General features: G+C 37.4%; 1 protein-coding gene across 2 annotated transcripts in view; it reads left to right on the forward strand.

The window, feature by feature from the left end:
* Window positions 1–20680, forward strand: part of HMMR (hyaluronan mediated motility receptor) — a 28960-nt gene extending 8280 nt beyond the window's left edge. For both annotated transcript variants that reach the window (XM_060146532.1, XM_060146533.1), the window contains 14 exons: window positions 831–1019; window positions 2053–2139; window positions 2230–2330; window positions 4249–4323; window positions 4458–4636; window positions 5105–5253; window positions 6754–6968; window positions 9804–9920; window positions 14641–14787; window positions 15034–15186; window positions 15273–15372; window positions 16732–16908; window positions 19614–19776; window positions 20557–20680. In XM_060146532.1, the coding sequence (XP_060002515.1) occupies window positions 831–1019; window positions 2053–2139; window positions 2230–2330; window positions 4249–4323; window positions 4458–4636; window positions 5105–5253; window positions 6754–6968; window positions 9804–9920; window positions 14641–14787; window positions 15034–15186; window positions 15273–15372; window positions 16732–16908; window positions 19614–19776; window positions 20557–20576 (1872 nt within the window). In that variant the 3' untranslated portion in view covers window positions 20577–20680. The remainder of the gene's footprint in view (window positions 1–830; window positions 1020–2052; window positions 2140–2229; window positions 2331–4248; window positions 4324–4457; window positions 4637–5104; window positions 5254–6753; window positions 6969–9803; window positions 9921–14640; window positions 14788–15033; window positions 15187–15272; window positions 15373–16731; window positions 16909–19613; window positions 19777–20556) is intronic.
* The last annotated feature ends 3962 nt before the right edge of the window (window positions 20681–24642 follow it).

Below are 24642 nucleotides of genomic sequence, written 5' to 3' on the forward strand. Positions count from 1 at the left end.
TAGTAATATTTTTTGCCTTAAAGTCTACTTTGTATGATATTAACATAGCCATATCAGCTTTCTTTTGTTTAATGTTTACATGGTAAATCTTTTCCGATCTCTTTATTGTCAATCTATGTCCTTAAAGTGCGTATCTTACAAACACCTGGGATCATTTTCCTTCAGCCTGAAGAACTTCCTTTAGAATTCTTTATGCAGTTCTACTGTTGACAAATACTCTCAGCCTTTTTTTTTTCCCCTCTGAAAACATCTGCATGTCACCTTCATATTTTTAAAGGATATTTTCATTGGGAATAGAATTTTTGATTGGCAGATTTTCTGCATACATTTTTAAACATTTCATTGTCTTCTGGCTTCCACATTTTTTGTTGACAAGTATGTGTTTTTGATTTAGGTTTTGGTTTTTACCTAGTAATTGCAGCAGGAATGATGGCTTGCTGATGCCTACCATATCCTACTCAGAAGCCCACTTCTGCTTTCCCAGAAATGAAAAAGATATTTAGCATTTCAAGCTATAATTTGACTTCCTATAATTAGAACTAGAGTAAAGAAGACTTTTTATAGGTAGAAATACCTTAAAAGTGAATAAACAGTTTAATTACACCTAGAAGGTTATGACAGTTCAAATCCTCTGTTCTTAAAATGCTTACAGTTTTTCAAGATGTGTCATAAAATAAATATGATTGCGTAAACAGCTAAGAATATCTAAGAGCATCATGTCACAATCAGAAGTTTGTCTAGAACTTTAATATTTTGATTATCAGTAGCATTTAGTGATTATGTTGGCAGTAATCAGTGAATTATTCATTCATCACCTTGTTTCTGTCCAGATTCGTGTTCTTGTGCAGGAACGTGGTGCTCAAGACAAGCGGATCCAGGATCTGGAAGCTGAGTTGGAGAAGATGGAAGCAAAACTAAATGCTGCCGTCAGGGAAAAAACATCTCTCTCTGCAAGTAATGCTTCACTGGAAAAACAGCTTATTGAATTAACCAGGACTAATGAGCTACTAAAATCTAAGGTATTTGAACCTCATGATAATATTTACAATTGAATAAATAATAAACATGTTTTTTTTCTCATATAGCTGTTTGGGAATTTTAGGCCTAGTTTAGTCATTTTCCTTCACTAAATGTACTTTAAATATTAAGCTGCTTCCAGTAGGAATTATTATTGCATCTTTTTTATTTTGGTGCCTGGCACATAAGAGGTTATAAACAAAAAAGTTTACTTTTTGTTTTAATGTCTGACACTTTCTCACCTTCTTCAAAGTCACCCCCAATAACTAAGGCCACTAATAAATGTTGCAGAATTTACATCTAGAAGTATCTTTAAAGATCTTTCTCTGAAAGAAATAATAGCATAATAGCAAGCTTCCATCTCAAATCCTTTTGGAAATATAGTGGGAAATGAATAATTGTGTGGACTAAATGTGTTCAATAGATAAATTGTATTTATCAATATTAATATAATAATGATCTTAAAGGACTTAACATGGTCGTCTTGCTTTTTTACAGAAGTAGAAGGAAGCTGTAAATCACTCTTCAGCTTAATAAGAGTCATTTATTCAGGGCCTGTCATGTGCTGGGCTCTTTGATTACAAAGGGAGTAAGAATGCATAAGAATTAAGCACGGGGAAGGGAGCAGATTCCTAGGCCCCACTCAGGGAGATTCTGATTTATTAGGCCTGCGATGAACCCTATAGTCTGCATATTTCAAAGTAGACCAAACAATGCAGATGCATTTTGTTAAGCAAACACACTTTACGAAATTCTCTCCAAGAAGCTTGTCTTAGAGCCACACAGTGGAATTTCTAGCATATACAGATAAACGACCACTGAAGCTGATTTCAGAAGTAGACCAGAAAGTCACATGAAGGAAAAGGAGAGACAAGAACAGTAGTAGTGTAAAACCAGTAATCCTGGCTCTTTTCTCTACCAGAGTATGTTGTAGGCAAATAACAGTCCCAATAATAGATAATCAATATTTAAGTGATTTTTTTTACAGGACTTAATAGAAAATATTTCTCGATTTTTTATGTTCGTTGTACTTAGTTTTCTGATGATAGTAACCAGAAGAATTTGAGAATTCTAAGCCTTGAGTTGATGAAACTTCGAAACAAAAGAGAAATAAAGATGAGGGTGAGTGATACCTTTGGTAAGTTTGCTGTGTCTGGAGCGGGGGATCTGAACAAGTTCTCATTTCCTAAAACAGATATTTCTGTTGTGTAGAGCATGATGGCTAAACAAGAAGGCATGGAGGTGAAGCTGCAGGTTACCCAGAAGAATCTCGAAGAGTCTCAGGAGAAAATAGCACAACTTGAGGGGAAGATGTGAGTGACTAAAAGGAAAGAGATTCCTTTGTATAACCAATTTGTGTGTGTGTGTGTGTGTAACCAATTTTTGATTTACCTTTCTCGGCTAGTTATTGTTTACTGAGACTTTAACCTTCCCTTCATACTTACCTCATTGCCTGCCTCTACTTGCCCTCTTTCTCTTCCTAAGTGACAGTTGAGCCCTAATCATTCCCAAACGTTTTATGCTGAAAGATGTATGAATGTATTACTTTTGTACGTCTTCTGTATCAGTAATGAGGAAAGACTCATTGTCTTTCTAACAACATAATCTTACGGAGGTTGTAGTGAGACCAAAACTGAGAAGTATTGGTATAGGGAGCTGTGATGAATGCACAATCCTAGCCTTCTTTTTATTACTCAGCTGTAATTCGTATACAGTAAAATGCACAGATCATAAGTATTCAGTTTAGTGACTTTTGACAATTGTATACACCTGTATAACCACCACCCAAATAAGGTAGACAGTGTGGCCATCCCCTCGGAAAGTTCCTTCGTGCTCCTTCCTGCTCCCCTGTTCCTCCCCCATGGCTGCCCCCGTACCCCTGCAACCACTTTCTGACTTCTATCATCATAAATTAGTTTGCCCTTTTTGGAGACATTTATTACCACATGCATGCATATGTGTGTATATGTGGCTTCTTTTGTTTAAGATAATTTTTTGAGATTCAGCCGTACTGTTGGGTGTATTATAATTTGCTCCTTTCACTTCTGAGTAGTATTCCATTATATGAATATACCTCCATTTGTTTATTATTCTCCTATTGATCAATACTTGGGTTTCCAGTTTTTGACTATTATCAATAAGTCAACTATATATGCCTTTTTGTAGACACAGGCTTTTATTTCTCTGAGTAAATATCTAGGAGTGGAATTTCTGTGTCATAGGGTTGTATACATATAACGTTTTTTAAAACACTCAAAGTGGTTTTGCTGTTTTACACTCCCACCTAACAATGTGTGATAGTTTCATCTGTTCCATATCTTCATCAACATTTGATGTTGTCATCTATTTGATTTCGGCCTTTCTAGTGGATGTGAAGTAGTATCTCATTTGTGATTTTATTTATTTATTTTAATTTATTTATTTTATTTATTCTTAGCTGCATTGGGTCTTCGTTTCTGTGTGTAGGCTTTCCTCTAGTTGCGGTGAGCGGGGGCTACTCTTCATAGCAGTGCACGGGCTTCTCATTGCGGTGGCTTCTCTGTTGCAGAGCACAGGCTCTAGGCGCACGGGCTTCAGTAGTTGTGGCGCGTGAGCTCAGTAGTTGTGGCGCATGGGCTTAGTTGCTCCGTGGCATGTGGGATCTTCCCGGACCAGGGCTCGAACCCATGTCCCCTGCATTGGCAGGTGGATTCTTAACCACTGCACCACCAGGGAAGTCCCTCATTTGTGATTTTAATTTGTTGTTATTAATGTCGAGCATCTTTTTATGTGCTTATTGACCATTCGTATATATCCTTGTGTAAGGTGTCTGTCGCTCGCCCGTTTCTCAAATTGTGGTGTTTGGAGGAGGTAAACACATAAGTAATTGAATATAAGGCAGCCTGGAACAAAGGCTTTGTGGCACACAAAATGTTATTTTGTATGTGTGGGGGGTGGGGAAGCTAGGAAAGCTACAGAAAAGATGATTTCTGTTACACTTGGAGTGTTGCAGAGGATGACTCTCATCATCATAACCCTTTTGTCAGAATATATTTGGAAAGCTTTCTTACTTAAAAGTAAAAAACTTGAGCCTCCTATTTGCATATATTAAATTGTCAACTTGAGGGGTCACATAAGTGAATGGTTAGGAGTTTGGACTCCGGAGTCAGCCTACCTGAGATAACAGTATCTGGTACAGAGTAAGCATTATGTGTGATTATTGTGTATATTAATATGTGCAATTTTTTTTAGTATTTCAATAGAGAAAGAAAAGATTGATGAAAAATCTGAAACAGAAAAACTTTTAGAATACATCGAAGAAATAAGGTAATATGAAGAGTAGTTTTAAATTGGACTTTATTTTGTTGAACTGTGATGAATACATCATTTTCATCTCTTTTCATTTAATGTTCCCTATGCTTAAATAGATGTGCTCTTCAACATAATTTGTTTTAATGCAGTTGTGCATCAGATCAAGTGGAAAAATACAAGCTAGATATTGCCCAGTTAGAAGAAAATCTGAAAGAGAAGAATCATGAAGTTTTAAGCCTTAAGCAGTCTCTGGAGGAAAATGTTGCTATATTGTCTAAACAAGTGGAAGACATGAATGCTAAATGCCAGCTGCTTGAAAAAGAAAAAGGTATTCCACTGTTTATAGTACTACTTTCTTTAGATAAGTACTACCGATGATATTTTTTAAAAGTACTGCTATGTTATAACAACTTTCTAAAATAATTATATAAACAACAAAAATTTTGTTCTATGTTTGGGAATTTTTGTCTTTTATGATATTTGTTGTCTGCTTATTTCAATATATTTCTTGTCTTGATTGAAATATATATGGTTGTGCAGTTCTTGACTTCCCCATTGTGTGGCCATTTAAAATTGGTAGATACATAGAACTAGGTTTGGGGGTTTTATTATATAATATACATACTATTTTATATATAGTAATCATACCAACCAGAGTTGTTTTTCCCCCCTTTGGAAATACTTGATCTCTGTAACATGCTACAAAGCAGTATAGTGGAATATTATGGGAATCTGGGTTTCTCAAAGTTAATATTAGTATCTAATTACAGCATTGTTAATGTTTTCCCTTTTCTAGAAGACCTCATCAATAGGGACAGAGAACAGGATGAAAAGCTAAACTCTGAGATACGAAACTTAAAAGAGAGGTCTGTTCTTAAACAACAAGAACATGAAGAGCTACAACAAAAAGTGTTGCAAATTGATTCACTTCTGCAACAAGAAAAGGTAGTTTACTACAATATTTTAAAACGCTAGTGCTTCTTTTAGGTAATACATTTCCCTGTATATCAGAAAACCTTTAAATTGTATATGTCCTTTGATCCAGCAATTCTACTTCTAGAATCTTATCCTGAGGAAATAATCGTTTCTATGCCACGTATTTAACTGCTGTTCACCACAGCGTTATTCATAATGTGAAAAAATTCAAGGAGCAGTTGAAGCAAAATAAGGAAATTGTTTAAAAAAATTTTTCAGCACATTCTTGTGTTAGATTACTACATCGGCATTTACAGTTCTATGGTAAAAGAGTGTCTAATTAGACAAGAAAGGAAACTGACAGTTATTTAAAATGCAGATTACATAAAGAACACTTTACATATCAATGAGGAAAAAAGGACAATTCACTAAAAAAAAAAAATAGGCATAGGATGGAAATAAATAATTCTTAGAAGTAGAAATTCAGATAGCTTCGGGACTTCCCTGGCGGTCCAGTGATTAGGACTCCATGCTTCCACTGCAGGGGGCCCAGGTTCGATCCCTGGTCTGGGAACTAGGATCACACAAGCTGCATCGTGCAGCCAAAAAAATTTTTAAATTAAAAAAAAAAAAAGAAATTCAGGTAGTCTGTAAACACGAGAAGATGCACTACCTTAGTAGTAATCCAAGAAATAGAAATAATTTGTTTTTGTCACTTACAAGATTGGCACATATTAAAACATTTACTAATATGACACATTGGTGAGAGTTGGGCAAGCAGGCATTCACATGCACATGAAATTTTGTATCATTGGTCAATCTGCAACAACAAAGGAATTAAGTAGATCTGTATATATTGACTTGAAAAGATCTCAACTACTATTTTTATGATATTTTAAATGACCTTTACATACACAGTATATATCATTTACACTTTAAGTATATAAATATATAGAAAAAGACCATAAGGCATAGAATACCAAACTAGTGGTTATCTCTGGAATGGGAAAACTAAGGTTAGAATACAAGTAGGCAATTTTCATTTTATTTGTAATGTTAAAATTTTTTCACAAGTGATTTATTTGTATTTATTTATTCATATTTACTCATGTTATATAACATTAAAATATTTTATATAACATTGAAATCATAGTACTCTTTTTATATAAATCATGAGAAAAATGATAAAAGTCAGTTGTAGAATATGATTTTGGTTTTCTAAGTGTGTGTGTGTGTGCGCGCGCGTGCGCGCGCACACGTGTCTGTGTGTGTGTTGCGTAGGAAAAAAGACTGAAATAGCATTTACCATAATGTTAACAAAGTGTAGGATATAATCCATGATAAAATAAATATGATATCTCTCTATTTTTCAAGTTTCCTGGAGGCTCTTGAATTTAGTGTCCATACTTCATCATCTGTACTTCTTTTTTGCCCTCAGTAAAACCTCACAAATCATTCAATTTAATTTAATTATTTATTAAATTTTCAAAAGCTTTCAAATTATTTTGATGGTTTTCTATTTGGATGCAGGAATTATCTTCTAGTCTTCAACAGAAGCTATGTTCTTTTCAAGAGGAAATGGTTAAAGAGAGGAATCTCTTTGAGGGAGAATTAAAGCAAGCACTGGATGAGCTAGATAAATTACAGCAAAAGGAGGAACAAGTTGAAAGCCTGGTCAAGCAATTGGAAGAAGAATCAGAATCTAGAGGTGAAGAACTAAAACTCATGGAAGAAAGACTGAAAGGGTTTGTATTAATAGGACTTCATTTTTATATATGACTTCAAATGTTGACAAGTGTTTTCTAGTACATTCTCTCAGGATTCTCACACCAATCGTGTGAGTGGTGAGGTTGGAATTATTTTACAAATAAGGGATAAACACAGACAGGTAAAGTACATGCACAGGATGTGCATATAAACAAGTATGACAGCCAAAGTCAGAAGCCATGCCCTTTCTTTATTTAAGGCGCAAGGTTTAACTAAAGAGAGTTTTAATAACCAAAATTTTGTATTCCTATACTGCTCTTATATTTTCTAAAAATTATTGGACATTAGCATTAGAATGATAACAGATTTAGAAAAATATCCAAAATAATAAGATTCCCACCCTTTAATAAGAAACATTTCCATTTTTTGTCCATATATGCATCATAGTGTAAGTTATACTTTTAATTACCTCTTTTGAGGGAGCACAAACACTTCAGAAGTAACAATCAAAAAGCACAATGGGAAAAAAACAACCAGAACTGGGAAACATTCAAAAATAAAAAATTTGTCATTAAAAGTAGAAAGCCTGGGGCTTCCCTGGTGGCGCAGTGGTTAGGAATCCGCCTGCCAGTGCAGGGGACACGGGTTCGAGCCCTGTTCTGGGAAGATCCCACATGCCATGGAGCAACTAAGCCCGTGCACTACAACTACTGAGCCCACGTGCCACAACTACTGAAGCCTGGGCACATAGAGCCTGTGCTCTGCAACAAGAGAAGCCACCACAGTGAGAAGCCTGTACACCACAGCAAAGAGCAGCCCCCGCTTGCTGCAACCAGAGAGAGCCCACGCGCAGTAACGAAGACCCAATGCAGCCAAAAATAAAATAAATTTATAAAAAAATAAGTAAATAAATAACCTCAGTCTCCAAAGCCAGAAAGAGGAGGAGGACAATTTCAGGTAGACAAAGCTAGTGGGTTTAAAAAAAAAAAAAAGTAGAAAGCCTAAGTTCTCATGCTTTTTTTTTTTTTTTAAACTCTTATTCCATACTATTTCCATCACATTATAGGTCCTTCTCCACTACATTTATTTAAATGGGTTGAGGGACTTCCCCGTTGGCGCAGTGGTTAAGAACCCACCTTCCAATGCAGGGGACAGGGGTTCGATCCCTGGTCAGGGGATTAGATCCCACATGCGTGCTGCAACTAAGAATTCACGTGCCACAACTAAGGATCTGCATGACACAACTAACAACCTACAACAAAGGAGACCACCTGCCGCAACTAAGACCTGGCACAACCAAAATAAATAAAATAAAATAAAAATTAAAAGTTTAAGTTGTTAAAAAAAAAAGAGAGCGCTAATAAATACAAAAGGTATAAAAACAAAATAAAACAAAAATATCTGGGTTGATTCTTGAGTTCAATTTGTGAATAAATATTTGAATCCTTGGGATTTCAGCAGTAAAACATTTTCTAGCAAGGAACCATGGACTAGACATAAAGCTACAGAATTGCCACTTATTTCATAAGTGTGTATCTATTATTAGGTACTTTTGTTATTAATCCCTTTTCTGTTTTCTTTTGTTACTGATTAAAAAAACACCAAAGTTTTCTCTATGCTTGCATTTTGGGGAACACTACCAAAGTGTACTTAGGGGGATTGTTCTATATTGCAACCAGCCTCAGGGAACAGGTACTTTAAGAAACTTGAGTGGATGATGTCAGTTTAAGAAAGAAAGATGAGATAATCATTTATTCTAACTCAACGAACTCAGTCCAGAGGTCAGGAGATAAGGATTTTATTCCTAGATCTGTTAACTAGTTGTGTGATTCTGATCAAGACAATCTTAATTTCTTTTATTTTCTGTTTTATTAGGTATAAAATAAAGGAGTTTTATGAGATCATTTCTAAGGTTCTTTCCAGCCTGGAAATTTCAAGCTTAAGAGAAAAACTTAGAAGTTGACAACGATTCCTCTAGGGGGCAGGAAAGAGAACATTTTTATTATAAACCCTTTAGTACTAGTTGATTGCTTTTAGCTGTGGTATATATTTTTTAAACCCTATACTCATTACAGAATGAATTTGATCAACTATCTTGTCTCAGTGTCCAACTTAGTCTGTAAGTGAATAATGCTTCTTACTTACAGTTTTTATTAGTTCTTTAAAAGATCTCTTATAAGCTCATATGCCTACCAAAAATGTTGTATCACCATTGTGGTAATATGTAATATTAATATTTTTTAAAATCTCTATAGTTTTATAGTATATATTTATAAAGATGTCTTAAAAGCCATTCTGTCTATGCAAAATAGTCTACTAAATAAGTTGTTGAATCTTTGGATAACAATTTATTATGTGGTAATTGGTGTAATCAAAATAAATCCACATAGTTCTGTAACTCTTTTTTCAAAAGAACTCTTAAAATGAAGTTAACTTAACTGTACCTAGTGTTCCTTAAATGTCTAAATGCAGAGAATTAAATTTTATTCAACCCTAGTGCTTTTTAACTGGTAATCCTTCACATTCTTTAGATTTGGCTGCTATCAAGATTTTCTTTCAGAGTCTTTTTAATCTACTTTCTTCCAAAAAAGTGTTTAAACTACCTACCTAAGTACGTATGATATGAAACGATAAGTAAGTAAATTAGGATGAAAACAGAAGTAAAATAAAAGCAGGAAAGATAAAATGAAGCTGTATGTAAATGAACAGGCTATTAGATGTAGGTCATAAATTTAGGTCTAAGCTGCCAGTATCTGATATAAACATGAAGATATGGGATATATGATTCACAGTGTCAAAGGTAATCCTAGTCTCTTTCTGAGACTAGTGATTTGCAGTTAGCATTTTATCTTTTAACTGTTCCTTTTTCTTAGGAAAGAAGCTGAACTGGAGAAAACTAATGCTGCTCATGCTCAGGCCACACTGCTTTTGCAGGAAAGGTATAACAGTACAGTGCAGAGCCTGAGAGATGTTACCGCTCAATTTGAAAGGTATTTGTATGGGGAGACTGCACTCTCGAACACACATGAGCAAGGAGGGGTGTTTACGTAGGAACATCTGTCAACAAAATAATCACAAAAATAAAACAATTGCTATTACTTTAAATTCCATAGTGTCCAATCATAAATGGGCATTTAATGTTACCTCGTATCTTAGAATATATAGTAATTTCCGTTTCCAACTACCCACTTCAAATTTCATGCATTCTCAGACCTTTGGCACTTCTGTCTGACTCTCCTGATGTCATCATTTTCCTCATGAAGAATCCAAACGCTTTTATTTCCTCTTCATCAAACCTGTAAACGCACCTGCATCTATGCTCATCCTGTCTTCCTCCCACTTATTACAGATGAAGTATCTAATTCCTTTAACCTTCAGTGACCTCATGCTATCATTTATCCCTTGTCTCATAATTTTCAGCCTTTCTTCTAGAATTTTTCCAGTCAATACTAAATCATGTCAATATGCCTTCATCTTTAAAATACATTTTTAAAAAGTCTCTCTTTACCCCCTACTTCCTTCTGCAGTTATCCAATAACACCTGTCACTCCCAGCACCCTTCTTACCCCAAAATTCTACTCCTCTTCATAGTCTTTTTTTTTTTTTGGCCGCGCAGTTTGTGAGATCTTAGTACGCCCAACCAGGGATCGAACCCGTGACCCCTGCAATGGAAGCGTGGAGTCCCAACCAACCACTGGACCACCAGCGAATTCCCCCCATCTTCTTCTTTTTTTTCTTTTAATTTATTTTATTGAAATATAGTTGATTTACAGTGTTGTGTTAATTTCTGCTGTATTGCAAAGTGATTTAGTTATACATATATATACATTCCTTTTCATATTCTTTTCCATTATGGCTTATCACAGGATATTGAATATAGTTCCCTGTGCTATACAGTAGGACCTTGTTGTTGATCCATCCTATATATAATAGTTTGCATTTCATAGCCCATCTTCTTGATAGAAGATTATATACTGTATCCACTTCTTCACTTCCTATTTTTCTCACTTGTTCTTTTCCCTTTTTTTAAAGTTTATTTTGGAGGGGACTACAAGTTGCAAAGGATAATACAACAAATACCGATACATCACACAGTCTCACACCAAGAGTATATTAATGTTAACATTTTTACTTATTGTATATACTTTATATAATTTGGGGGTAAGGGCTCTTCTTTTATCTATTTTAGTATGTTCAACAAATAGAAAAGATATACAATGTATACATAAATTATAAAGCATAAAGGTAAAATTAACATGCATGAGCTCATAGAAGACAACCTACAGGCTAAAAGATTTTCAACCGCTTGGTATATATATGAGTTCTTCCACTATCCCATCTTCATGCCTTCATGCTTTCCTCCGACAGATAACACCATCTCAGAGTCTACATTGATTATTTCCTTGCTTTTTTTCCTGTGTATAATTTTATAGCATGTATATCCATATGAATAATATTTTATCTAATTTTGTTTTTTCCTGAACTTCACCAAAAATGTCATGTAGTGTATGCCATATCCTGGGACTTGCGTTAGGTATGTTTCTAGGATTGAATCACAGTGTTGCCAGTGTTCATTCATGGTCACTGTTACAGAATATTTGATTTTATCAATCTACCACTATTTATCCATTCTCAGTTTGGGCTTTTGGGTTGTTTCCCATTTCTTTCATTTTTTTAATAGTACTCAATATTCTTGTGGTCTCCTAGTATACATGTGTAAGAATTTATCTAAAGTAATATTTAAGTGAATGTTCAACCTTAAAATTTAATGCCCAATCACTTTACAAAGTGGGTGTGAAAATCTACACTCCCACTAGTGATGTGTGAGTTCTCAATGATCTATCTCCCCTCCAAAACTTGTCAGACTTCATAAATTTTGCCAGTGTAATAAGTGTAAAAGAGCTTTTTCTTATGGATGATTTATCTTTCTTTTTCTGTAACAGGCTTGTATGTGACTTTTTTTCATTTCTCTCTCATTTCATTTCTTTTATTCGTTGATTTGTAGTTTTTATCAGTGATATGGATTGCAAATATCTTCTCGCAAAGTGTGGCTTGACTTTTCATTTTCTTTATGGTTTCTTCTTTTTTTTTTTAAAGCTTGTGTTTCACTACCTCTTTTTTATTAATTTTTATTTTTGGGGGGTAACATTTATATACAATATTGTATATGTTGTAGGTGTACAGTATCTTTTTCTGTTATACATATACATATATCTATTCATCTTTGGATTCTCTTCCCACGTACGTTATTACAGAGTGTTGATAGACCTCCTTGGTATACATAGGTCCTTGCTGATTATCTATTTTTTTTCTTTATTTTTTTGGCTGCATCGGGTCTTAGGTGCAGCACGCAGGATCTTCATTGGGGCATGTTGGACCTTTCATTGCGGCATGCGGGATCTTTCATTGCGGCATGCGGTCTCTTTGTTGCAGCGCTCGGGCTTCTCTCTAGTTTAGTGTGCAGGTTTTCTCTCTCTAGTTGTGGCACCCGGGCTACAGGGTGGATGGGCTCTATAGTTGTGGCGCGCAGGCTCCAGAGTGCGTGGGCTCTGTAGTTTGCGGCACATGGGCTCTCTTGTTGAGGCATACGACCTCAATAGTTGTGGCACTCGGGCTTAGTTGCCCTGCGGCATATGGGATCTTAGTTCCCTGACCAGGGATCGAACCCGAGGCCCCTGCATTGGAAGGTGGATTCTTTACCACTGGACCATCAGGGAAGTGCCTATGGTTTCTTCTGATGAATAGAAATTCTTGATTTTAATGTGCTTAAGTTTACAAATTTTTATTGAACACTTTCACATCCAAAACTTGTTTCTATCCCAAGAACATAAAGATATTCACCTATTTTTTTTCTAAAAGTTCCAAAGTTTCGCTTTTCATTTTTCCACCTAGAACTGATTTCTGTATGTGTAGTGATAAAATTTACTTTTGTTTTCCCATATGGATAATCAATTGCCTAGTACCCATTCATTGACTAGTACCTTCTTTCCCCTGTGATCTGTTCCTACATCTGATATATTATGACATACATATATATATATACACACACACACACACATAATGTATGTGAGTATATATATTTTAATTATAATTTACGCATGTCAACATGAATATGAATTATATAGATTAAATATATATATAATTTTTAGTGCTATTCTCAACCCTGAAAAGCTATTTCCCTTCTTGCTCTTTTAAAAAGTACTGCCTTAAGAAGTTTTCAACCATTCTAGGATGTCACTCACCATCAGTATGCTAATAACATTAAAATTTATTTCTTCAAACCAGACCTATCCTTTCAGCTTCCTACCCATGCATCCAGCTTCCTACTTGACTTCTGCAAGTAGATATCTCACCATCGTCTAACATTAACCTGACCAAAACAGCTCTTGATCTCCTTTCTACCTCTTTCTCCCTCTAGTTTCTCATTCTTGTTGAGCCCAGTCAGTGATATCTCCATCTTCTGAGTTTCTCGTTCCATAAATCTTAGAGTCATCTTGATCATTTTCTCTCCCCTTCTCCCAACATCCAATCTATTTCTTGAATTTTTCAATTCTGCCTCCAAAAGAGAGCTCATATCTTACCATTGCCAACTCCTTGGTTCAAGATTCTTTTACCACTCACCTGGGCTGAAAAATAATTGCCTTCTAGTTAATCCTCCAGTATAGCATTCCTGCCCCTTCCCCAGTCAGTTCTCCACGTATCTCTAGAATAATCTACACACTTACTTAGAGACCTTTGAAGTCTCTCCTTTATCCCTCAGGTAATCCCACTCACTGTGCCCCACCAGTGATGACTGGCCTCATGCCTCTTGCTTCTGCCCCTGCCTCTCTTGTTCATTAGACTCCAGTCCCAGCTCTTTATGGACTGTGTTCTACCTGTCTCTGAGCACATATGCATCTTTTCCCTCTGAAATACTTGTCCCCAACTGGCTAGCTAAATCCTTCCTATCCATCATGTCTCAGCTTAACTGTAAATTCCTCAGAAAGGCCTCTTCCATTTCTATCAGCTAATCAGCTAAGGTGTTCTGTAGTTTTCCTTCAAAACACTTACTACAAATTTAATTATATATATTTATTTTTCCTTTTTTTTTTTTTTTTTTTGCAAAGACCTGTGGGGGCATTTTTTTCCCTCTCTTACCCACAGGATGATAAAGTCTGTGACAATAGGTGGAAGGATGTGTGGGCTTTTTGTTTGGGGATAATTTCGATGTTTGGTAGTTGATTTCTTTGCATCTCTAGGCCTAGTTTCCGCACATAGTAGGCACTTGACTCTTTAAATGAACAGCATGTGTCATATAAGTTCATATAAGTACTGACTTCAAAACATTGAATTCTTACCTATGCAAATGCAAAAATAGATAAGATTTTATTTGTTTTACCTAAAAGCAGCAGTTGCCAACCTTTTTGGCACCAGGGACTGGTTTCATGGAAGACAGTTTTTCCATGGGGTTGGGACTGGGAGGGGCGGGGCTGTGGTTCAGGCAGTAATGCCAGTGATGGGGAGTGGCAGATGAAGCTTCACTAGCTCGCCCCGCAGCTCACCTCCTGCTGTGCGGCCCTATTCCTAACAGGCTGCAGACCGCTGCCGGTCCACGGGCCAGGGGTTGGGGACCCCTGCCTAAAAGTGCATAAAATATAAGCTAATCAGCTATAGGTTTGTCCTGCATACAGCAATTAGAAAAATCCTTTAACCTTTTTTCTTTTTTATAAGCTATAAAGCATCAGCAGCAAGTGAGATAGAAGATCTTAAGGTGGAGAACATGTCACTTCACGAAAAAGTGGTCAAGGCTGAGAAAAGTGCAGAGGATGTTCAGCATGAGATATTGGCAACTGAGAATGCAAATCAAGAATATGCAAGGTATTGGGGAAAAATAAAACCTGGTGACATCTGTGACCTGAGAACCATTAAGACGATTTAATGTCGTTGAAAGCCAGCTACTAAGTGACGCAGGAAACTGTAGTCCCATGGCTTGCTTTGTGTGATCTTCAATTGCAAATTAAGAATTTACACAGTTAAAAAAGTACAGTTCTTGATAGTTGCTTGAGTTAAAGAAACTAAAATGGCTGTAAATTGTTTAGTGGACTCTTCTCTCTCAAACCCAAGGATGCTTCTAGATCTGCAGACCAAATCAACACTTAAAGAAGCAGAAGTTAAAGAAATCACAGTTTCTTCTCTTAAAAAAATAACTGATTTGCAGAACCAACTCAAGCAACAAGGCGAAGACTTTAAGAAACAACTGGAAAAGGGAGAAGCAAGGTAATTTAGGTTTAGAACCGAAATGCCATGTGTCTCAGTTATTTTTTCTAGTATACTATGGTTTAAAATTTAATTTTCCCTTACAGAAAAGCTGGAAAAGAAAAATCAACGGCAGAATTAACTGAGGAAATGAATAAGTGGCGTCTCCTCTATGAAGAATTATATAATAAAACAAAACCTTTTCAGGTCTGTCAATTAGGCCTTAGCTTACTTGTATTTAAGAATTCATGTTGTTCCCTGTCAGTCATGAAAGTGACATGGTTCTTCTGAAAGATCATTTTGCTGTGCCTTTACAGTAACAAGTTAACTTCCTATTTTAAAAAGCCTATAAATTTTATTGCATTATTATGCATACTTTTTTTTCTTTTTTTTGGCTGCCTTGGGTCTTCGTTGCTGTGTGTGCGCTTTCTCTAGTTATGGTGAGCGGGGGCCACTCTTCATTGCAGTATGCATGCTTCTCATTGTGGCTTCTCTTGTTGTGGACCACAGGTTCTAGGTGAGTGGGCTTCAGTAGTTGCAGCATGCGAGCTCAGTAGTTGTGGCATGCAGGCCCTAGAGCACGCAGACTTCAGTAGTTGTGGCATGTGGGCTCAGTAGTTGTGGCATGTGGGCTCAGTAGTTGTGGCACACGGGCTTAGTTGTTCCACGGCATGTGGGATCTTCCCGGACCAGGGCTCGAACCCACGTCCCCTGCATTGGCAGGCGGATTCTTAACCACTGCGCCACCAGGGAAGTCCCTATGCATACATTTTTTTAATGTAATCTTTATAGGCTTAAAATTTACCTTTTAGGGACTTCCCTGGTGGCGCAGTGGTTAAGAATCCGCCTGCCAATGCAGGGGACGTGGGTTCGAGCCCTGGTCCGGGAAGATCCCACATGCCGTGGAACAACTAAGCCCGTGTGCCACAACTACTGAGCCCACGCACCTACAGCCCATGCTTCTCAACAAGAGAAACCACCGCAAAGAAGAGCAGCCCCTGCTCACCGCAACTAGGGAAAGCCCGTGTGTAGCAACGAAGACCCAAGGCAGCCAAAACTGAAACTAAAAATTTTTAAATTACCTTTTAATAAGCTTCTTAAAGTTAATAGCTTAGAAGGCTCTGCTGATGTGAACTTTTGATCATTAAGCTATGTAAATTTGTGACACTTACTTTGTTATGATTTTTCTCAGTGTTTCTCTAATACGCTGATCATAAAAGGATAAATGCTAATCTTGGTAGTTAAATAGAGTCAGAAGACAGTATTAGTTATAATGGGGTGATGTGGCTGATACAGATTAGGCTGGCTAGCAGGGCTTCTTTCCTCATTTCTTTCCCTCTGTTTTAATAATGATCTTTGAAATGAAAAACAACTTGTTTTAAAAAGAGTCAATTTAAAAAAAAAAAAAGGTCAATTTATGGAGAACCCTAAGAGTAAGTCAGCATAATTTTTTTTTATCTTTTGCCTTTTTATTTTCTTTCACTTTAGTTGTACTTATAGTTTATATGAGTCAAGTAAGATTTAGCAGGTTTAAATCTTAACTTTATAAAAAAATGTATTTTTCAGCTACAACTGGATGCATTTGAAGCAGAGAAACAGGCTTTGTTGAATGAACATGGTGCAGCTCAGGAACAGCTAAATAAACTAAGAGATTCGTATGCTAAATTATTGGGTCATCAGAATCTAAAGCAAAAAATCAAGCATGTTGTGAAATTGAAAGATGAAAATAGCCAACTCAAATCGGTTTGTAAAATCACATTTAGTTCTGTTGATATTGATATTGGGGTGGGGTGGGTTTTATTTTATTAGGGTAGTGCTGACCTCATAAAATGAGCTGGGAAGTGTTTCATCCTTTCCATTTTTTTGGAATAGTTTGTGAATAACTCGTATTAATTCTTTATTGAATGTGTAGTAGAATTCAGTGGTAAAGTCATCTGGACCTGGGCTTTTCTTTGTGGGTGGTTTTTGATTGCTAGTTTAATCTATTTGCTTATTAGAGGTCTATCAGATTGACTATTTCTTTTTGAGACAGTTTCAGGAGTTTGTGGATTTCTTGGAACTTGTTCATTTCATTTTAGTTATTTGATTTGTTGGTATACAATTGTTCATAATATTCCCTTACAATCCTTTTTATTTTAGTAATATCAGTAGTAATGTCCCCTCTTTCATTTCTGATTCTAGTAATTTGAGTATACTCCCTTTTTTTAGTTCCTTTACTTCTGCGAACATGTTTATAATGGCTTTAAAATCTTTTTTGGATAAATTCAATTATCCGATTACTCTCTTGGACAGTTTTTGTTGCCTGCTTTTTCCCAGTATATAGGTCATGCTTTCCTGTTTGCATACTTTGTAATTTTTTGTTGGAAAATAGATGTTTTAGGTAAGATGTGGTAGCACCTCTGGGTACTGCTATCCCTTTCCAGGTATGTCATTATTTCTTATTTAGTGAAGTGTATTCCTCCTCCCCAGCCCCAGTAGTTTGTGCCTCTGATGTTGCTACTGAGGAAGGTTCAGTTTGGGGTGTGCCCACAGTCACCTGAGATGACTTTGGTTTTGGTAAGGCTGTCTTCCTCTCTCCCCAAACACTCATAGCTGCTGGCTTATCCCTCTGTTATTTTCAACAATGCCCTGGGGCATAATAAGTTGCTGTACAGACTAATCCAATCTAATTCTGGCTCCTTTGTTGGAATTGTGTCTTATGTCAGTACTCCAGGAGGGCTCCTCCCTCTCCTCTCATTCAGCAGTTCTCCTCTACAAAACAGACAGCCTACCATTTAGCCTACATTTTTTTTTTTTTTTTTTTTTTTGCGGTACGCGGGCCTGTCACTGTTGTGGCCTCTCCTGTTGCGGAGCACAGGCTCCGGACGCACAGGCTCAGCGGCCATGGCTCATGGGCCCAGCCGCTCTGCGGCATGTGGAATCTTCCCGGACCGGGGCACGAACCTGTGTCCCCTGCATCGGCAGGCAGACTCTCAACCACTGCGCCACCAGGGAAGTCCTAGCCTACATTTTGAATCACTTTCCAATTCCCTTGCACTACAAACTCTACTATTCTTTTTTTTTTTTTTTTTTTTTTTTTTTTTTGGCTGCATTGGGTCTTCATTGCTGCGCATGGGCTTTCTCTAGTTGCGGCGAACAGGACCTACTCGTCGTTGCAGTTCATGGGTTTCTTATTGTGGTGGCTTCTCTTGTTGCAGAGCACAGGCTCTAGACACATGGGCTTCAGTAGTTGTGGCACACGGGCTCAGTAGTTGTGGCTCACAGGCTCTAGAGCGCAGGCTCAGTAGTTGTGGCACACAGGCTTAGTTGCTCTGCGGCACGTGGGATCTTCCCGGACCAGGGCTTGAACCCGTGTCCCTGCATTGGCAGGTGGATTCTTAACCACTGCGCCACCAGGGAAGTCCCCCTACTGTTCTTGAGAGCACCCTTCAGCTTGAACTTCTCTAAGCTCTGTTGCAAGTGAAGTCAGTTCCTTTGGGAATAAATTAGGAGCTCTGTGTTTTATAGCCTGCTTCTCCCACCAGGCAAAATTTCTGAGCCCAGGCTTCAGAGCTGGATTTGCGGACAATGGCAAGCTTTTCTCTGAATGACACCTCTGTCCCAGTAGCTAGATGCTCAGTAGACTTGGGGGGAGAGGGAGATGGGGAGCACCCTGAGGTTCTCTCACCTTGCCTCTCTTGGTTTGAAACCATTGTCTCATGAGCCAGGGAAAGGGTGATCAGGGTCTCAGTATTTTCAGCACTGTGCACCTGAGATAAGGCCTCCATTCCTTGGAAGAAAAGACCCTCCACCTCTCAACAACATTTGCTGTGGTTCAGAGCAACAGGTAGCTGGGGGGCAAGATGAGAGATGCTGATGTCCTGCTCCTCCTGGCAGGAAAAGCCTCTGACTGAGAGCTAGGGAAAGAGGGAGCCCTGTGCACTTGGCTGCAAGGGTCTGATGTAAAGTCTTTGCTTCGCTAAGCAGGGATTGGAGAGAAAGGGAACAGGACTGGTTCAAACACAATAGACCGCTGCCTTTTTTAACCACCTTTTTGTGGATCTGCTTGAATAAATATTTCTTCACTTGCTGTTTCACCTTAAGACCATTTTCAGAGGCTTTAATTGGTTGCCTTTTTATAATTTTTTATATCACTAGGGAACAGGTCAGCAGAGCTTCTCATGATATCATGCTTGTAGTGGATCTCAGCATTTAATTTGGTGTTGAACTTTTATCAGAAACATAGCTTTGTATCTGTAGAGGGACAAGAAGATTTAAATGACTTGTCTTCTTTGTCGCAGCTGTTCAAAGTCGTTTTGTAATTTATAGTCTGAAAGCCTATATCTAGTAGGCTTTTGCCATTAAGTTTCGAAAAATGAACAACTTTGGAATTGTCGGTAACATTGGTAATGTATTTCACCAACGTGATCTTCAATAATTATTTATTGACTGTATTTTTTCTTATATAGGAGGTGTCAAAACTCCGCGCTCAACTTGCTAAAAGAAAACAACATGAAACAAAACTTCAGGAGGAATTGAATAAAGTTCTGGGTATCAAACACTTTGATCCTTCAAAGTCTTTTCTTCATGAAAGTAAAGAAAATTTTGTTCTCAAAACCCCGCTAAAAGAAGGTAAGAAATGAATAAATGTCCATAAGTCTCATCTTCCTTTGGATTTCCTTTCACAGCATTGAGCAAGTTATCCATCTTTGTGAAAATTTGTTAACAGTTTCTGATATAAAAGAAATTCTTACTGAGATTTTTTGTATAAAATGCCTTTTCTTTCCTGCTTCCATACTCTCTATTCTCCATTTCTTCAAATCCCATCTGTCCTTCAAGCCCAGCTCAAGTTATATCTTCCTTGAAACCTTGTCTGACTTTTTTGCTCCTACCCACCCCCTACCAGAGTTAATCCCTCTATCATACCCTTGGCATTTTTTTTTTTTTTGCGGTCCGCGGACCTCTCACTGTTGTGGCCTCTCCCACTGCGGAGCACAGGCTCCGGACGCGCAGGCTCAGCGGCCACGGCTCACGAGCCCAGCCGCTCCGCGGCACGAGGGATCCTCTCGGACCGGGGCACGAACCCGTGTCCCCTGCATCGGCAGGTGGACTCCCAACCACTGTGTCACCGGGGAAGCCCCCCACTTGGCATTTTTAACCTAAATGTCCAATTTGTAATTTTGAAGAAGTAGATTTTCCTTCTTTCTTGACTACAAATCTCTGTATCTTTGACAATAAACTGAAATTGGCTGAAATAGTGAATGAAGAAATATAAATAAAATTATGCTAAAGAGCGCACACATTGCTTCATCTGTCTTAGAGAAGATAGAAGGTGCCTGTTTTTAGTTCATAATGACTGATGAATTCATTTTAATTTAGAAAACTAACACTGCTGTTTAATACTCCTTTCAGGCAATACAAACTGCTCCTAAGCTCTTAATGGAGTTTCAAGAATCATGCAAGTAAACATCTGAAAAGCCTGCTGAAGATTATTTGATTCTTATTATTTTTATTGTTATTGTTGCTACTTTTGTTGTTATTATTGTTTGTAATGAATATTTTTAAATCTCGTATTTAATATTAACTTCCTCTCCTTACATATGTGAAAGGAAGTTCAGAATTTTTACATTTACTAAGTGTCTCTGACATTTTAGTTTCTATTGTCAGTATTTCTTCCTTGATGCTCACCCTTATTACCTCATTCTAAACCTTCTGACAGGCTTTCCAGCTTTGCAGCTCATCCCATCAAGTCAATATTCTTTTAAAAATGCTGACTCTCAAACTATTATTTCTGTATTCTGAAACCTTAGGTGGTTTCAAGACTCTAATCCCCAGGTTTTTTAGTTTGATATTGGAGGCCTTGTCTAATCTGAACCTTACGGGCTAAAATACCTTGGCTTGGGCTTGCCTCTATTTTGATTCTCCTAATAATGTTCGTTCTGTCCTGCCATCATCCATTTATACAGTTCAAGTAAGAAATAAAGGTGTGCTTAATTCTGTAGCAACCTCTTTATCTCTTACCAAAGTCACTGAGTTGGTTAATAATTTATGGATTCCTAGACCCCATCCCAGTCCTCCTAAATTAAAATCTGGGATTTGGTCTGAAAATCTGCCTTTTTTTTTTTTTTTTTTTTTTTTGCGGTACGCGGGCCTCTCACTGCTGTGGCCTCTCCCGTTGCGGAGCACAGGCTCTGGACGCGCAGGCTCAGCGGCCATGGCTCACGTGCCCAGCCGCTCCCGGGCATGTGGGATCTTCCCGGACCGGGGCACGAACCCGCGTCCCCTACATCGGCAGGCGGACGCTCAACCACTGCGCCACCAAGGAAGCCCGAAAATCTGCATTTTTAACAAACTGCGGTTAATTCTTAGAAACTCTGCTCATAACCACTTTAGAGAATTTGTCTTATGCTACTTGGCATCTGCCTGATTCCTGAGTGTTTGATTTATATTTAAGTAATATGAAATAAAATCACACATTAAGTCATTGACCCAATTATACAACTTGTATTATATGAAGTTACGTTAATCCTTCTATTTAAGCTGTGTTTATTGTCTCTGCCCTCCCCTCCCCAACTTGTCTCCAGAATCACTAATGGTAATATACTACTTAGAAAGTGGTCATTCTCCATCTAAAATATCTGATTAACACAGTTGGTATGATATTATAATCCATCCTTTTTGTAATGTTTCCCCATTGATGGACCAACAGAGACTATTACAGTAAGAATAACTTTTCATAATAAATTATTTTATTAGATATTAATACATAATTAAGTTCAGAGGAAATGTAGAAATTAGAAAAATTGTCTAATAAAATGAAATAGTTCAGGGCTTCCCTGGTGGCGCAGTGGTTGAGAGTCCGCCTGCCGATGCAGGGGACACGGGTTCGTGCCCCGGTCCGGGAGGAACCCGCATGCCGCGGAGCAGCTGGGCCCGTGAGCCATGGCCGCTGAGCCTGTGCGTCTGGATCCTGTGCTCCGCAACGGGAGAGGCCACAACAGTGAGAGGCCCGCGTACCGCAAAAAAAAAAAAAAGAAATAGTTCAAGACTTCTGCTTTTAGCCAAGATGGAGTAACAGCGATCAGATTTATTGCTCCTTCTCCTACCCTACACACACACACACACACACACACACACACACACACACACACACACACACACACACACACACACACACACACACACACACCTAAAACTATCCAAAATGACAAAATATACAAAAGAATGATTTTCAAGATGCTAGATATAAGATAAGAAACACAACAATCCCTTAGAGTTTAGGAAAATCAAGGTGAACCCTACAGTTGCTCGCTGTTTACAGCCTTGAGAGAGTTTCCAAACTATGGTGCAGGGAAGGGGAACCCAGGCAGAGCCCACCGAACTAACTGAGTTGAAAAGACAGAACTGAGACCTGGGGAGATGAGAAAGAGGCTAGAGATTGCAGGACAGAGTACTAGAAAGGAGAAAATTGCAGGGAGAGAGAATTCTGGAGATACACAAAGGGTCCCTCAAGTAATCACCTGAATACTGACTAGTCGTATATATAAGGAAACTACCTGAAGCCTAGGGAAGAGCCACCCTCCAAAATTAAAAGTAACCGTGCTCAAAGTTCACACAGGCTAGAAAATACTGCCTGTTCCCACAAGCCAAACTGGAAAACCTCATGATTAATAGGGCATTGAGTAGGGTATACAGAAGTGTTCAGTACTGGGGAATAATTAGTACTAAAATGAGCACTGCTCTAGTCCCACCTAACAAATCTTAAAAGGAAGACCCAAAAGGATCAAACGCTAAGAAACTTAATTATTACATCCCAGAACAAAGCTCAAAAAAAGTTATAGGCTTATAAAAATATCAAGCACTCAAAAAAGTAAATTTTAAAGTAACATCTAATCAAAACAAGATTCTAAAAATGAACAGAACACCAAGGTGCTCTGGGAGAACTTCAAGCAGCCTAATATATATGTAATCAGAGTTCCCAGAAGATAGAAGGAGGGGACAGAAAAATCATTTGAAGAAATACTGGTGGAAACATTTCCAAATATGATGAAAACTAGAAATCTAGGAACAGTAAATATGAAATATCACAAATTGCTGAAAAGCAATGATAAAGAAAAACTCAACCTAAAACTATCTCAACAAAAATAGTTCTCAGAAGCAAAGATGAAAACTTACTTTCAGACATAAAAAACTTTTTTCTTATTAGTGTCTTTAAAATATAATTGACTGTTTAAACAAAAAGAATAGCAATGTGGTCTGTAGTTTATGCATACTTAAAATTAGAGTATGACAGCAATAGCTCAAAGCCCTGGAGGGGAGAATGCAAGTATATGATTGTAAGTTCCTTATACTATATGTAAAGTGGTATAATGTTACTTGAAGACAGACTGGTACTTAACAATGTGTACTGTAAACCCTAACACAATCACTAAAATAAAACACTTGTAGCCAATAAACCAACAAAGAAGATAAAATGGAATCATAAAAAAATATTCAATTAATTCAAAAAAAGGCAGAAAAAGAGGAAAAGGAAAACAGAACAGAGGGGTCAAAAAGAAATCAAATAGCATTAGGATGAATTTAAACTTAACCATATCAATAGTCACATTAAATGTAAATGGTCTGTATACCTCAATTAAAATGCAGAAATGATCAAATTAGATTAAAAAGCAAGACTTGACTATATGCTGCCAACAAAAATACACTTCAAATATAATGACAAAAACAGGTGAAAAGTACAAGGGTGTTAAAAGATACACCATGCTGAAGGGAGAGGAAGACCTGGGCCCTCCTTCCTCCCACAAACACACTAATTCAACAGCAATGCAGACAAATTCCATTTGGAAATGGGGAAAGAATAGTCTCTCCAACAAACAGTGTTGGGGAAACTGGATATCCAAATGCGAAAGAAGGAAATTGGAACCTTATCTTACACTACACAAAAGTCAACTAAAAAAGGATTAAAGGCTTAAACGTAAGACCTTAAACTAAAACTACTGTAACAAAACATGGAAAAGACTTAATGACATTGGTCTTGGCAACAATTTCTTGGTTATGATACCAAAAGGTCAGTCAAGCAAAGCAAAAATGGACAAGTGGGACTAGATACAACTAAAAACTTTCTGCATGACAAAAGAAGCCAAGTAAGTGTTGGCAAGGGAGTAGAAAAAATAGAACTCTTATACACTGTTGGTGGAAATTTAAAATGGTGTGACGCTATGGAAAATAGGATGGAACTTCCTCAAAAAATTAAAAATAGAACTACCATATCATCCAGCAATCCCACTTATGGGTATTTATCCTAAATAATTGAAATCAGGATTTCAAAGAGTTATTTACACTTCCACATTCATTGTGTTATTATTCACAATAGCCAAGATGTGGGAATGGATAAGGAGAATGTGATACATACCTGCAATGGAATATTATTCATCCTTTAAAAAGAAGGAAATCCTGCCATGTGCAAGAAATGGATGAATCTTGAGGACATTATGCCAA

Source organism: Lagenorhynchus albirostris, chromosome 3, assembly GCF_949774975.1.
Source record: "Lagenorhynchus albirostris chromosome 3, mLagAlb1.1, whole genome shotgun sequence".
NCBI lineage: Eukaryota > Metazoa > Chordata > Mammalia > Artiodactyla > Delphinidae > Lagenorhynchus > Lagenorhynchus albirostris.